Raw genomic sequence first — 13034 nt, 5'->3', positions numbered from 1 at the left:
CAAAGCAACAATGAGGTGTGCTGTTGTTTCCCAAATGCTCTATTTTAAATGTCTACACGGATAAACAGAAACCAGAGTTTTTAAAAATTTGCACTTTAGAAGCTTTTTAAAAAATCTCTGTTTTATTGACCTAAAACGCTGTTTGCGAATGGATGAGAGGCCAAAATGTGGAGGAAAAATGTCCATTTGCAAAATATCTGTACTAGTGTGGACAAGGCTAAAGAGTAACTACACACTCAAATTCTGCTCCCTCTCTCGGGGCGTGGCCTTGTGGCCTATGTAGTGTGTGACACAGGAAGTATTTCATGACGTAGATAAGCTCCAAACAGTCGACTCTATGTCAGCATCGGCTCTGTACAGTTCAGGGCTGATTTAAAACAAAAAGAAAATGTGTTGAGCCATTTTCAATCCATGAAATGGTGATTTTTCTATAAATTTGGTGTCACGAAACCAGTGTTTCATCACAGTACAGTCATATAATTTAGTTTACCGCTCAAAAAACACGTTTAAGTATGCAGTCCCTCTTTAATTGGGCCAATTAGGTTTTGGAGTCTCCAAATGAGAACATTACAACAAGCGCTCCGTCCTCTGGTCTGCTGCCTAAGTCAGGATCATCCCCCGACAGTAATAAGATCTAATAAAAATTACCCGGTAAACAGAGAGCCTCGCTGATATCTGTTCCTCAGGATCCCTCCCGCCATGCCTCTTGGGAAATGAAGTCTCTGTGTCTCTCAGCAGGGAGTCGGACCAGGCGCTGTCCTCCTCCCACCGAGACCACATCTGAGACAGAAGATATGATGCTGTTAGTAAAATTAAATTTGTTTTTTAATGATTCTTCTAATTTGATGATAGCTCTGATTAACTCCACTTATTCATGAATGAAAAAAAACCTTGTCATATTTTACTACTTAGTCCATAACACAAGCTGTAGTTGCATATCATAACACTTATTATACAGAATTATGGCCCCAAATTGAATTGTACTTTACTTTTTTGGATGGTGTAAATATGATGGGAGAAAATACTGTTTGTGGACGTTCATGGTGGACTACAGAAATAAATCATATTTCAACATTTTTAAGTAGTTTCTTGTCTTGTTGGCTCTCAGGTTGCTTGTTTGTATCTTTTCTGGGGGGATTTAACACTTTTTCTATTACTGTATTAATCTTTTATAACTTTACTTCACACTCATAAATGAACTGCATTACTACCTGTAAGGTTTCCTGCATACTGGTTCCTCTCTCGAGTCCACGCTGCTGCAGTCGGGCCACCTCATCCTGCAGACCCGTCACTACACCCTCCCAACTCTGGGGGGCGCTCTCTGGAACTCTCTGGGTCAAGTACTGCAGGATGTGAAAATGGTGGCCCAGGAACTGGAAGAACTTCTGAAAATAAAAAGGATGTGTGGTGTTTAAGATGATTTTTAAGCATTTTAGTGATCTTAGTAGTGAGATCATCTGTTTCACACACTGACCGTATGACTGTTGAGCTGCTGCTGGAGTTGAGCTCTGCTCTGGAGCTCCGCGTCAGGCTGTTGTGTGAGACGTTCAGAGCCCACATCGAGCAACTCCTTCAGGCTGTGGACCAGCCGCTCGTACTGCTGCTGCAGCTCCACGCTGCTCCTCAGCTCCTCACAGCGGGAGCGAACACCGCCGAGTGTACTGTCCAGCTCACCCTGCACATGGAAAAACACAATTTGAAGATGCATATGGCAACTTAATCATCTCATATTTCCTTTATGTTTAGGGTAGTAAGCTTCCCTTTAAACACCTGACTCATGTATGACATACAGCAGCTAACGTACCTGCAGCCGTGTGGCCTGGTGAATGAGAGAGGCGGGCAGGTTTTGTCCGTCAGCCTCCTCCAGCAGAGACTTCACCTGCTCAGCCTGCAGCTGCAGAGATTCCTGCATTTGAACCACAGCCTGCAAAATAAACACACAAAGCCAGCAGGTTAACTGACAAACAGGCAAAACTAACTCTTCCCGAATGCAGACACAGTTATCTTTGACATTATTGAACATTTTAGATCTCCAGATGAAGAACAGGCTGTTGGCTGATGTTATATACAAATAAAATGGTTTACTGTATCATATGTACAATGCATTGTATTGAACTGATAAATACCAGTAAATAAAACATGATACTCCCTGATATAACCAGATAGATTCTCTATGTTTGATTGCAGCTTATCTTCCTTAAAATATTGTTTATGTTTTTCCTTGTAACGTTATTTTCTGACAGCTTTTAACATTTGTTCATTTCATTCTGGTTGTATAAAATGCAACCTACTGTATAGATTTACAGTAACAAGGTCGACATGCATGACCTTTGACCTTTCAAACAATTAGTTTTGTTTATCATGACATCAGGCTCATGAGCTAAAGGGTTGATGATGTAATTATCTGGTAAAATATTAATAAGACAGACCTGCATTTTAATTAACAACAAACAGTGTTTACACGTTCTGACATGTTTATAATACGAGCATTTTGCGACAGTCAGACAACTCTATGGAGACGGTACCTGCAGTTGTTCGTTAAGTCCCGGCGTTCCGTTGGATTCATTAATTATGTGCTGAACAGTTGACTGGTTAGAAGTGAAGGCTGCATGCAACTCTTTAAGGAGTCTCTGTTGGGTTAGACAGACAACACTGTTGCATGCTTCCATTCACTGAACAAAGTGAACAAACAGGAAAAATATTTCATGTTTCTGATAAAACGTCACAAGAAAAGAGTTACAGCTGTGCTTGTTATAGGTAAGTTTTGGACTCAGGTAGAATATCGAGGAGGTGAGTTACAGGAAAATGATCCAGAAGATAGTAGAAGAATCACACAGATCATTAAATAATAAAAAAAAAAACCATACTGATTAAAATATCACTGCACAGTAAAAAAAAAGGTTACACAGGAAGACAAAAACAAACACTTTGCTGTCAGGTGAAATCCTTGTATCTACATTTTTATGGATTTTCATGCTTTAACCTCTTAACATCCACTGGCACCGACCCACTTAAGCCAGTTGTAAGCGGCAGCATCACAGTAATGAGTCAAAGCAGTTGGCACAATTTGGCCAATTTGAGATAACTGGAGAGGTTCAGGGACACCAGTGACACCACAAACTAAAAACTCCCCTAGCTCCCATAAGGTTAGACCTAGAGGTCTGGAATTTTATACAGAATGACAAGATGTAGAAGGTTTATGGTGTTCTGTATAGTTCTGGCATAAAGAATGTCCTAATTATTGTTATTCAAATATGACTCATGATAGATGAGGGCCAAAAACACTTTTTTGAGCTTTATTTGAACTGATGTAGTTTTGTTTGTGTTTTAGCCACATGCTAAAAAAACACATTTCCAGAAACTAGAAGATGTCACTTGTCAAATGAAGTCTAATACATGCACCATGGCCTTACAGCTCTTCTGTAATAAGCTTTTACATTTGGGTGTGTCAAACAGGTGAAAATTCTATAAAAAGGGTGGATGTTAAAGGGTTAAAATCAGTTGAAAGGTTACATGTTCCCATGGGTTGAGATCATTTTTTAACACTTGGCTGTTAAAGACCTTGTTTAAGACTCTTTGCCAAAAAAGTAGCATCATCCAGCTAAAACAAGGCTGACAACCATCACTGTCTGTTCCAAATGAGAGTAAATATTCAGCTGAACTACAGCTGTTGTCAGCCTGATCCAGTGTATAGTGGTTGTAGTGGTTGTAGATCCAGTGTTGTATAGTGGTATGTTTGTTTCTGGGTGGTTGATTGTATTCATCTTCAAGCTGTGTAGTAAAATAAAAGTAAGTGAAGTCTGACCTGTTGCTTCGCCGTCTCCTCCAGCAGGTCTCTGAGCTGCTTCTCTCTGCTGGTCAGAGCAGCCTGGACCACAGGAAGGAATCTGCAGAGGTCGTCTGCACACTGCTGACCAGACCCCAACCCCAGAACACCGCTGACCTTTGAACCCTGAGAGGCCAACTCGCTGCCGAGGGTGGACAGCTCTGCTGACAGACTCTGAAAAGGAACAACATCATTGTCATAACAAGGGAAGTCTTAATTATGGTCCTAATTAATGATGAACTGAACATAACTGAGTGTTTTTCCCACCTGCAGCTGTAGCAGCCTCTGCTGTGCGTCTTCTTCGTGTGTCGTCCTGGCGGGCGAATGCAGCAGGTTGTTGATGGAGGACAGAGACAGGGACAACCCGGACAAAACATCAAACAAACCCTCGTCCAGCGTCTGACGGGAGCCGTCGTCCACAGGGGAGGCCTGGAGAGCAGATAGTAAGATCTCAAACTAGAACACCAACTTGTCATCAAGTTGAACATCAAGTTTTTCCTGAAGTTGAGACAGGATGTGAATTTAAATAGTTTTCAAAAGAAAACAAGAACATGAGATGCAACAAATGAGTCAGTTAGATTAAAATTTTGCTTTTTCTGACTGTTGTCATGAAACATTTTATAGTCAGAACTTATTCAGGGAGGAAGAGGAAGAGGAAGATGAGGCTGCTATGTGTCGTGTTATTGAAGAAGCACCTTTACAACAACGTGTGTCCAGCCAGCCGTCTTTCATGTTTGTTGTTCCTCTTGTTGTAAAGTGTGATGTCAAAATACATCTCGTGTGGTGGGCAGAGATTCCAGACAGACACAATTTTATTTTGAGCTCAGTTTCATTTCATCAAACCACAAAGAAATCTGATCGAAATCTGATCTACAAAGACTAGACAAGAAACTAGTGTTGTTGGGTTTTTGCACTTTAATAAAAGTTGCACAACTCTTCTCCATTATGCTTTGTTCCCTGAACTTTTTGTGCTATCTTGCTCTTATCAAGGTGGTAAATCTGAGGCTGTTTCCAGTTTATTTTTCTCTTTCCATGAAACAGGAAGTCAGCCTTATCCTTTAAAAGCTACACATAAAAGGGGAAAACAGGATTTTAAGGGTTTAATCATCTTGTGACCCCTTAGAAGGACCTTAAACCCCAAGTTAGGAAAATCTGGGTGGAGCGAATGAAACCAGGAGTCTGACGTCACATCCTGTCCGATAAACCTCCATCATAACGGCTCCTCACCGGACTGAGAAGCTCTGCGGCCGCGCGTCCCAGCTCTCTCAAATGTCCGATGTGAGTTTGGAGCTCTTTCACGGTTTGTGTGCCAATCATACGTCCCGCTGTTCCATCACCGAGCCTCCCAGATGAGTTTGTCACCTTCAGACAGACAGAAAGAGTCACATATAAAGAGAAGAAGACGGAAAAAAACATCAGGAAAAAAAAAACAAAAAAAACTCAGGAGCCACACACATGACTCTTATCAAACCCTGCAGGAGTCCCCCATAACACCAAAAGAGACAACAAAGTGCCTTCTGCTCAAAGAAGGTGATAATCAAGCATGGCAGGAACACCGATTTCTCTTTTCTTTTTTTCTTTTTTTTGTATTTGAAAAGTGATAATCAAGCACTTCAGCTCTCATGATGAAGACTTTACTTCAGAGGGAGGAAGCAGCCAGCTCTCCTCCAAAGCCAGCAGCCGACTGTGAAGACGATCCCACTTCTTCTGAGCAGAGTCCTCCTCCACATCAGCCTCAGCGGGAGGCGACCTGCGGGGAGAGAAAAAGCCGAAAATTAACACTTCGTTTCATTTTTCACTCCATTTTTCTGTCTTTCTTTTTTTTTTACTAGTTTCTGTCATTTTGTTTCTTTTGTTAATCTTTCTTTGATCTCTACCTTTATATCTATATCTTTATACCTTTGTCCAAATTAGGAAATGGATATGAAAATCAAACTGCATTGAATCAAAGAATAAATAAAAAACTGCAATAAACTGAACAAAAATCCTGTTTTTTCCGTTTTTTTTATGCATTCATATGTTTAATTTGATTATTATTGTATTTATATTCATGTTATTTATTATTTTATTTATATGTTATTTTCTATTTGCCTTTAATTGATAGTTGAAAGTGCAGGGATAGAATGAGACATGCAACACGGGTCACTGTCCAGAATCAAACCATGAACACTGCAGTTATTTCACATAATCACACTTCATTATATAAACAGGAATATATATTTTATATAAAATGTAATTTTCCTTGATTCTAGTGCTGCTGTGTGCATTATTCTGTCTTGTGTCTTATTTCTAGAAATTTCTTGAAATAAATTGATTTGTACTGGACAAAAGTTAAAGTAACCAGCTCATTGGCAGATTTTTTTTCTTTAAGGACTCATAAAGGATAAAATGACTTAGTTAATTGGTCAAATTAACTAAGATAAAGAAAAACAGCACAGAATCACATACACACTGTAATGCATTTAACATAAACAGGAGCCTACATATGATCATATAACAGAGTGAAGATGTAACGCGTTACCGTGGCGACGGCAGGCTGTGGTCCTCTGACTCCAGGCTGTGGAGTCGAGCTCTGCTGCCCTGCCGCGCGATGGCCTGAGTCAAACCTCTCTGCTCGGTCAGCTGCTGCTCCAACTCCTGCACAACAAACACAAACAAACAAACAACAACATGTAGCGGCTTTATTTACCATATTTAACATATAAAGTTTATGACATATAACATATAAGGGACTCAAAATGACCATTGAGTGTATCAAGACAACAGACTGGATTTTGGATTTATCTTGGGCTTCGCTACATTACTAAAGGCCTTCCTGATGTTGCATTTGCTCAAAAACAGCAGAAGTGTTGCTGGTTTGAACCAGAACAAGAACAACTTGGAAAGGTTGAGAAGAGATAAATATGTAATGAATATAATGCTGGTGGCTAAAAAGACTCTTACTAGGAAATGCTTATCATAGGAGAGCTCAGCTTTAAATGCATGGATGGAAATTACAATGGAAATTTAAAAAATGGAGAAGAGGAGAACAGCATTTGTTAATCATAAATTGGAACAATTTGCTTCACACTGGGAAAACTGGATTAGCTATTTAACGCCCCATTAAAACGCCTGATTTTATTTTCATAAATCAATGATCATGTTGTAAAAAGTTCGCTCACTAATTCTCTTTTCTCTGTGTGTGTGTTCTTCTGAAAAGTACTATTTTGAGATTTGTGAATATATGATGTATATATACAGCATCTGAAATACATCTTATGGAAATGTTTGTTTGATGCTGAATAAATTACAAATAAAAGAACAACCTGGAAAAGTGAAAAAGACACACCGACCACCACAGCCTCAAAATCAATAAAACCAATTTGCTAGTTTGCTTTACAGCGAGGTCGATGTTTGCTTATTAATTATGTAATATTGTCCAGTCAGTCATGTCATCCACCTCTGATATGACAGACTTGTTTCCTCAAAGCTACAGAAAACTATCAGTAAAAACAGTTTTATTTATTAGTTTTGCTTTTCAGTGGAGACGTTTAGTGTCCCGTGATGGTCTAACAGCTCAAAAAAAGGTCAAAATTTGATGATTCATTCATTTGAAACACTGGCATCCCTTCAAAATCCCACATCAGTCAAACTGTAAATCTCAACAAACAGTAGAGTCCGACTACCTTCTGCTGCTGCAGGCTGCTCTGTCTGAGCAGTTTGTTTCTCGGTGAGGAGAAAAACTCCTGAACGCTGCTGCTGCGCTTCAACCTCGGCTCAAGGTGGCGCTCTGCCTGAGGTACCGACGTCTGAGGAGGAAAGATAAAAGAAAGACAGAAGTTTATCAGCGTTTTAAGCATCATTGTTATGGTAACAGTTCTCGTCAACATTGCTTTCTAAGAAGAGTTTGTCACAGTTATTGTCTAATGATCATTTGTTAGTTTGTGAACATGTACATTTATTTATTATCAGATTACAAATATGTCTAAGAAGAGTTAGTCTTTATACATTAGACTTGGACTCAAGTCAGACTTAAAAATCAGGACTTGACACTTTTGAAATGTGACTAACTTGAGATCTGATTTTCAACAGACTTGACTCCACTTGAGACAGAAATATTCACGTCTCTGGTTTTGACTTTAACACAGCTTTGAAAGGAAAATGCTTGTAAAGGTCAGAACTCAGACCTGTAAGACTTGTATCTTGACTGGCAGTTTGCTTATGAAGACTTGTGATTTAACTGGGACCTGCTTAGAACCTGCAGGTATGAAACTGAAAAGATTTGCTTCCAGACTGAGGAGGAACCACTAACAAGGTGAGTCTGTAATGGTTTATTTGCAAACTTGTTAATAATTATCAAGGAGCGACTTTGCCACATGTGCAGTGTCTGCTGTCAGCAGCAGAAACCTCTAAACCTGTAAAGTACATTAACATTTTTTGAGAAGAAAAGTTTGTCAGTTTCTTCTGTAACATCATGAAAGTTTTGATGATAAATATCAAAATTGTATCTTCATGCTGACACATTAAAATAATAAATTATCTGAATAATAGTGGGGCAGAAACTCTGGTAACACTGGAGTTTATTTATAATGAAACTGATTGACCTGATATACAGGAATATCTGCATTTCTCTCATATTCTGACATTGTTTTTGCAATATTTTTATTGGATCAGTATGACAAAACCAGAGAGGTCACACATCTAAAATTGGCAAAGATTTGAGACATGACACCAGACATGATTGGCTGATATCTAGTAATACAGACCGGACGTATGGTACCTGTTCTTGTGGCTCTTTATGGATGATCGTCTTCTCCTCTACCTGTTTGTCCATTAGCAGCTGCTGGAAGACGACCAGGTTTGACTTCAGGAGTTCCAGTTTGGAGGAGAGCAGTTCAGCCGCCTCCTGCTGGGATCCCACAGCTCCCAGTTCATCCTGCTGCTGCTGATCAGTGGCCTGACCGAGCGCAGAGAGGCTGGCTACCTTCTGCTCGATCTCCAGGAACATCTCCTACACATGAAAAACACACACACACACACGTCAAATCATTTCTCTGAATAAGATATTCAGCAAAGTGATGAGGAGAGTAGAAACATTGCAAAAACTGGCTTATATTTTTGTTTAATTTATTAAATTGTTAACATTGTTTTAGCAAATGAATTGGTGTGGTCTTCCTCATCCTGCATGCTATCATTACACCCCTCTCAGTGCTTACGCTGCAACTCCTTTTAATGTTTACACTTCACTTCAACTGACATTTGAATCCCTTTCAGTGCTCACACCTCAGGATTTCACTTCAACTAACTCTTCACCTTCTTTCACTGCTTACTCTTAAACTGTTCGACAGCTTTCAGTGTCTGCAGCTAACTCTTCAGTGCCTTTCAACATATTTTCTTCCTCTGACAACTGAATGTCTTTCAGTAGTTACTCATTAACTTATATTTCATTTCAGTGCTTACACTTCATGCTTACAACTCAATTAACTCTTCAACTCCTTTCTGCACTTACACTGACACTTTCATTCTTTTCTTTTTCAATGTTTATATTTTGTTCTTACACTTTAACTCCTTTTAGTGCTTCAACAAACAAACTCAGTGCTTTCAGTGCTTGCACTGAAAAGTCTCACTGAAAAGCCTCTTCAACTCCTTTTAGCAGTTTTACTTCTACTGATACTTTAACTCCTTTCAGCGCTTGAACTTCAATTAAGTCTTTAACTCTTTTCTGTGCTTACGCTTTAACTGTGCTTCTCCTTTAACTAACAATTCAAGTCCTTTCAGTGCTTACACTTAACCTGACTTACCCGCTCTTCGACTCCTTTCAGTGCTTACACTTAACCTGACTTACCCGCTCTTCAACTCCTTTCAGTGCTTATAACAGCTCTTCAACTCCTTTCAGTGCTTACACTTTGCGCTTACACATCAACTAACTCTTCAACTCCTTCCGCACTTGCACTGAGTCTTCAGCAACTTTCAGCACTTTCATGTCCACTGACACTTCAGTTTCTTTCAGTGCTTCAACTTTATACTGTTACTCAAATACAATACATTTCAAAAGCTCTACACAAATTTCTGATGTTTTATCTGCAATTTTCAGCCGAAACAGGTACATGTAAATTATCTTTACAGAAATCTGCCAGTTCTAATATGTTTAAATAACAATTTTAAATGTTTTTAACCAGCCCAGTAGCTCAGGTAATGTTTTTATTACTTTGCAAGTTCAGTCACAAATACTGTTTTCATATCACATAAAAGCTCCTGTTTGTTTTCCTCTGTGTAGAGCAACATGACTGTGGGAATCTCAGTTTTGAGAGGAATGTTTCTGTCTTGATGGGACCGCCTCTAATGTGGCCATCAGCCAATCATAATTCAGGATGTCAGGATGTGATGGTTTGCCTTGGCCACTCTGGGCCACCTGCTAAACACTCCCTTGTCTGTATTTTGCTTATCCTTTGGTTTTTGAACTCCTCTTTTATATCTTAACAATCTCTTTACCCTCATAACCTGGTTTCATTTTTGCTGACACTATTGTGCCAAAAACAACACTTCAGGTCAGTCATGAACAACACAAAGGTTCACATATGATGCTAAGGTCAGATGTGAGTTATTGAAGAAGGATTCTCTTTAGTACATTTGAATAGGAGACAAGATCTCACAAGTTGTGTTTGTTTGCCCACAAAGCTTCACTCAAATGTGACGTGTGTGAACATGGGCTGTGTTTAACCTCTGAAACTTTAATGGGGGCTCCAGTTACACTCTCAGGGTCAACAGGGAGTGAATACTGGGAGGAAAACTCTTGCCATAGCTTTGAAAAAAAGACATAATGATGAAGCCTGTGAGGACACGACTCCATTGATTTAATTCCACTCCACCATAGTCTGGGTCATACAGGTCATAAAACATAAAATGTCAAGTACAAGTTTAAACCTGTGTACCAGGTATGAGGTAATAAATAATTAAGCATATCTACTGCAGTCCTAAATCTTGAAGTGTGATTATGGGGTATTTTGTACTTTGCATGAGTATTTTCATTCTTTGAGACTTTCTACTTTCCTGCCACTGAAATGTCTTAATTTCTCTGATAGCTGGAGTTAAACATTAAACATTAAACATGAGATGAGCCCATAAAATATGGATGCTGATGGGTAAATATATTGTATGTCCAAAATGTAAACTTGTTAGGAACTTTTAGGAACTTTTAAGGAATAAACAACCTTTAGATCTGGATAACAATGCATGCATTTTAGACACAAATAGTATTTAGAGAATTTACACAAACCTCAATTGGATATAAAAACCACTAAACAAACACTAAACTGCAGCCTGTTAGATGTTTTCATGTGTTTGTTTGGTAGTTAGGGAGTTCTTGGCTGAGTTTCAAACTACAGCACTTGATTCGTTGATTTCTGACCTCCTGATCTTTGTATGTTTGGTCACCACCTCTGCAGCCACACTGCGCCCTCAATGCAAATACCAGCAGCTGGCAGTTAGTGTTTGTTAAACAGTTGCTCTCTATAAGTCCTAGTCTGTATGTCCTCAGTTCAATCAACAACAAAAAAGAGTTCCAGTCACAATCTAAATTAAAGCTGCAAGCAGCGTTGAACGGGCCTTCGCACCCTTGCGCACGTCGGTGGTGGCGGTGCAGTCCAAGGGCTTCTGTCACGGGCATGTAGATGTCTCCAGACCTGGGCTGACAGGTCTGACTTTACAAACATGTGAAGTTTGGTGTGACCGGAAATTTAGTTATGATTTTATTTTTCTGCAGCACTTTATCACTTTACAGTCACCCTCACTCCATTTTTTCCCTTCCCCTCATAGGTCATCCCCACGACTGATTATACAGATAAGACCTACAATTATTGTAAAATAAATGATAATAACCCCAAACTTCATACAAAGTTTGTATATAATGTACTGTAAGTATATAGACCCTATAAAACTGAGCTACATTCAACTGTCACACCCATCCCCCACCTTTCTTCCCTCCTTCTCCCTGTCAGATTGATTTCAAAGCAGTCTTCTAGTGGAAATATCCTCATAAATCCCATGACTTTGGCCAAAGCTTACATTAAAAATCACATTTTCGTAGGAATTTTCGTCGCGAATCCATTGATACAGGTTTGAAAGTGGTCTGACTTATACTTTAGACGTCAGACTCAGTTTGGCACAAAGTCCATGCCCAGAGATCGCCTCCCCATTGGTTTACATTGTAAGGTGCGATGTGGCACTCTCAACTTTCGGGGCTTATTGAATCTAAACTGTTCGAGCTATTACAAAGTTTTTAACAACTTTTGTTCAGCACAGTGTGATAAGTCATGTATTAAAGTTTGAAGCCGATACCGATGTTTAGGGGGTCAAATTTAGGTCTGAAGTGGTGAGATAATAAAGAAAGGAAGAAAGAAAGAAAGAAAGAAAGAAAGAAAGAAAGAGAACAGATACAAGAGGGTCTTTGCCACTTTGGGGCTCAGGCCCTAAATATATTGCCCTAAAATATTATTATATGGAGCATCAATACATTTAAAAAAGAGTCAGACAGCAGTAGTAAAATAGGTAATAAAACTATTTGATGTTTGAAGTAGAGGGCTTTGGGTTAAAGATTGACAGAGTTATGCTTTCATTTTCCCTGATTTTGATTGGACAGTCTTTCATTTACAAGCAGAGGTTATAAAATATGAACTGTTAATGAATTCTGGTCACTGAGACTCATCCGGGGACGCTCTGACCTGAGAACAAGGAAGGAACAATAATATCATCCAACACTTTATGTCCAGGAATGATAATAGTATCTTACATCTAGATATTGTATATTTTAAAACTATTTTAAAGATATTCTGAAAATATTTTTGGGATGCAGTACAATGCTGGGTTCATAACTTGTGTTAAACTTTGTTAATGTTGTTAAATTCTACAATGTGAGTTATTATTCAGACTGTAATTTAAAAAAAAAAGAAGCTAAAAATAGAAAAAGACATGTTTGACTAAAATCATGTAAACTGTGGATAAATCTGAATAATTACAGTTATTTAGCATTTTATATAGATGCATTATTCATTAATTCCACTTCTGCATGTTGCTGTTGTCAGGTGAATATCATCAAATGTCAACTACAAAAAGCAATATTGGTTATAGCTCAGAGTTTATATGATGGGTATTGAATGTGTAGTTTATAGAATACCCCTAGAATGAATAATCATAGACTTTTTCTTTAAATTTGTATTTAAATTATGTGTTA

At 38.8% G+C, this 13034-nt stretch overlaps 1 protein-coding gene across 6 annotated transcripts in view; it reads right to left on the bottom strand.

Moving 5' to 3' along the window:
- The window catches only part of syne2b (spectrin repeat containing, nuclear envelope 2b), a 167165-nt gene that overhangs the window by 61257 nt on the left and 92874 nt on the right, over positions 1-13034 (bottom strand). For 5 of the 6 annotated variants that reach the window (XM_067614887.1, XM_067614886.1, XM_067614889.1 and 2 more), the window contains 12 exons: positions 8586-8816; positions 7492-7614; positions 6348-6463; positions 5465-5576; positions 5054-5188; positions 4094-4255; positions 3806-4000; positions 2526-2630; positions 1805-1924; positions 1475-1675; positions 1212-1385; positions 649-780 (listed from right to left, as the gene is read on the bottom strand). In XM_067614887.1, coding sequence (XP_067470988.1) covers positions 649-780; positions 1212-1385; positions 1475-1675; positions 1805-1924; positions 2526-2630; positions 3806-4000; positions 4094-4255; positions 5054-5188; positions 5465-5576; positions 6348-6463; positions 7492-7614; positions 8586-8816 — 1806 coding nt within the window. The remainder of the gene's footprint in view (positions 1-648; positions 781-1211; positions 1386-1474; positions 1676-1804; positions 1925-2525; positions 2631-3805; positions 4001-4093; positions 4256-5053; positions 5189-5464; positions 5577-6347; positions 6464-7491; positions 7615-8585; positions 8817-13034) is intronic. The other variant, XM_067614890.1, reaches the window with a different exon arrangement.

The sequence above is a fragment of the Thunnus thynnus genome, chromosome 16 (genome assembly GCF_963924715.1).
Source record: "Thunnus thynnus chromosome 16, fThuThy2.1, whole genome shotgun sequence".
Lineage (NCBI taxonomy): Eukaryota > Metazoa > Chordata > Actinopteri > Scombriformes > Scombridae > Thunnus > Thunnus thynnus.
This window is presented reverse-complemented; position numbering and strand designations above follow the sequence as displayed.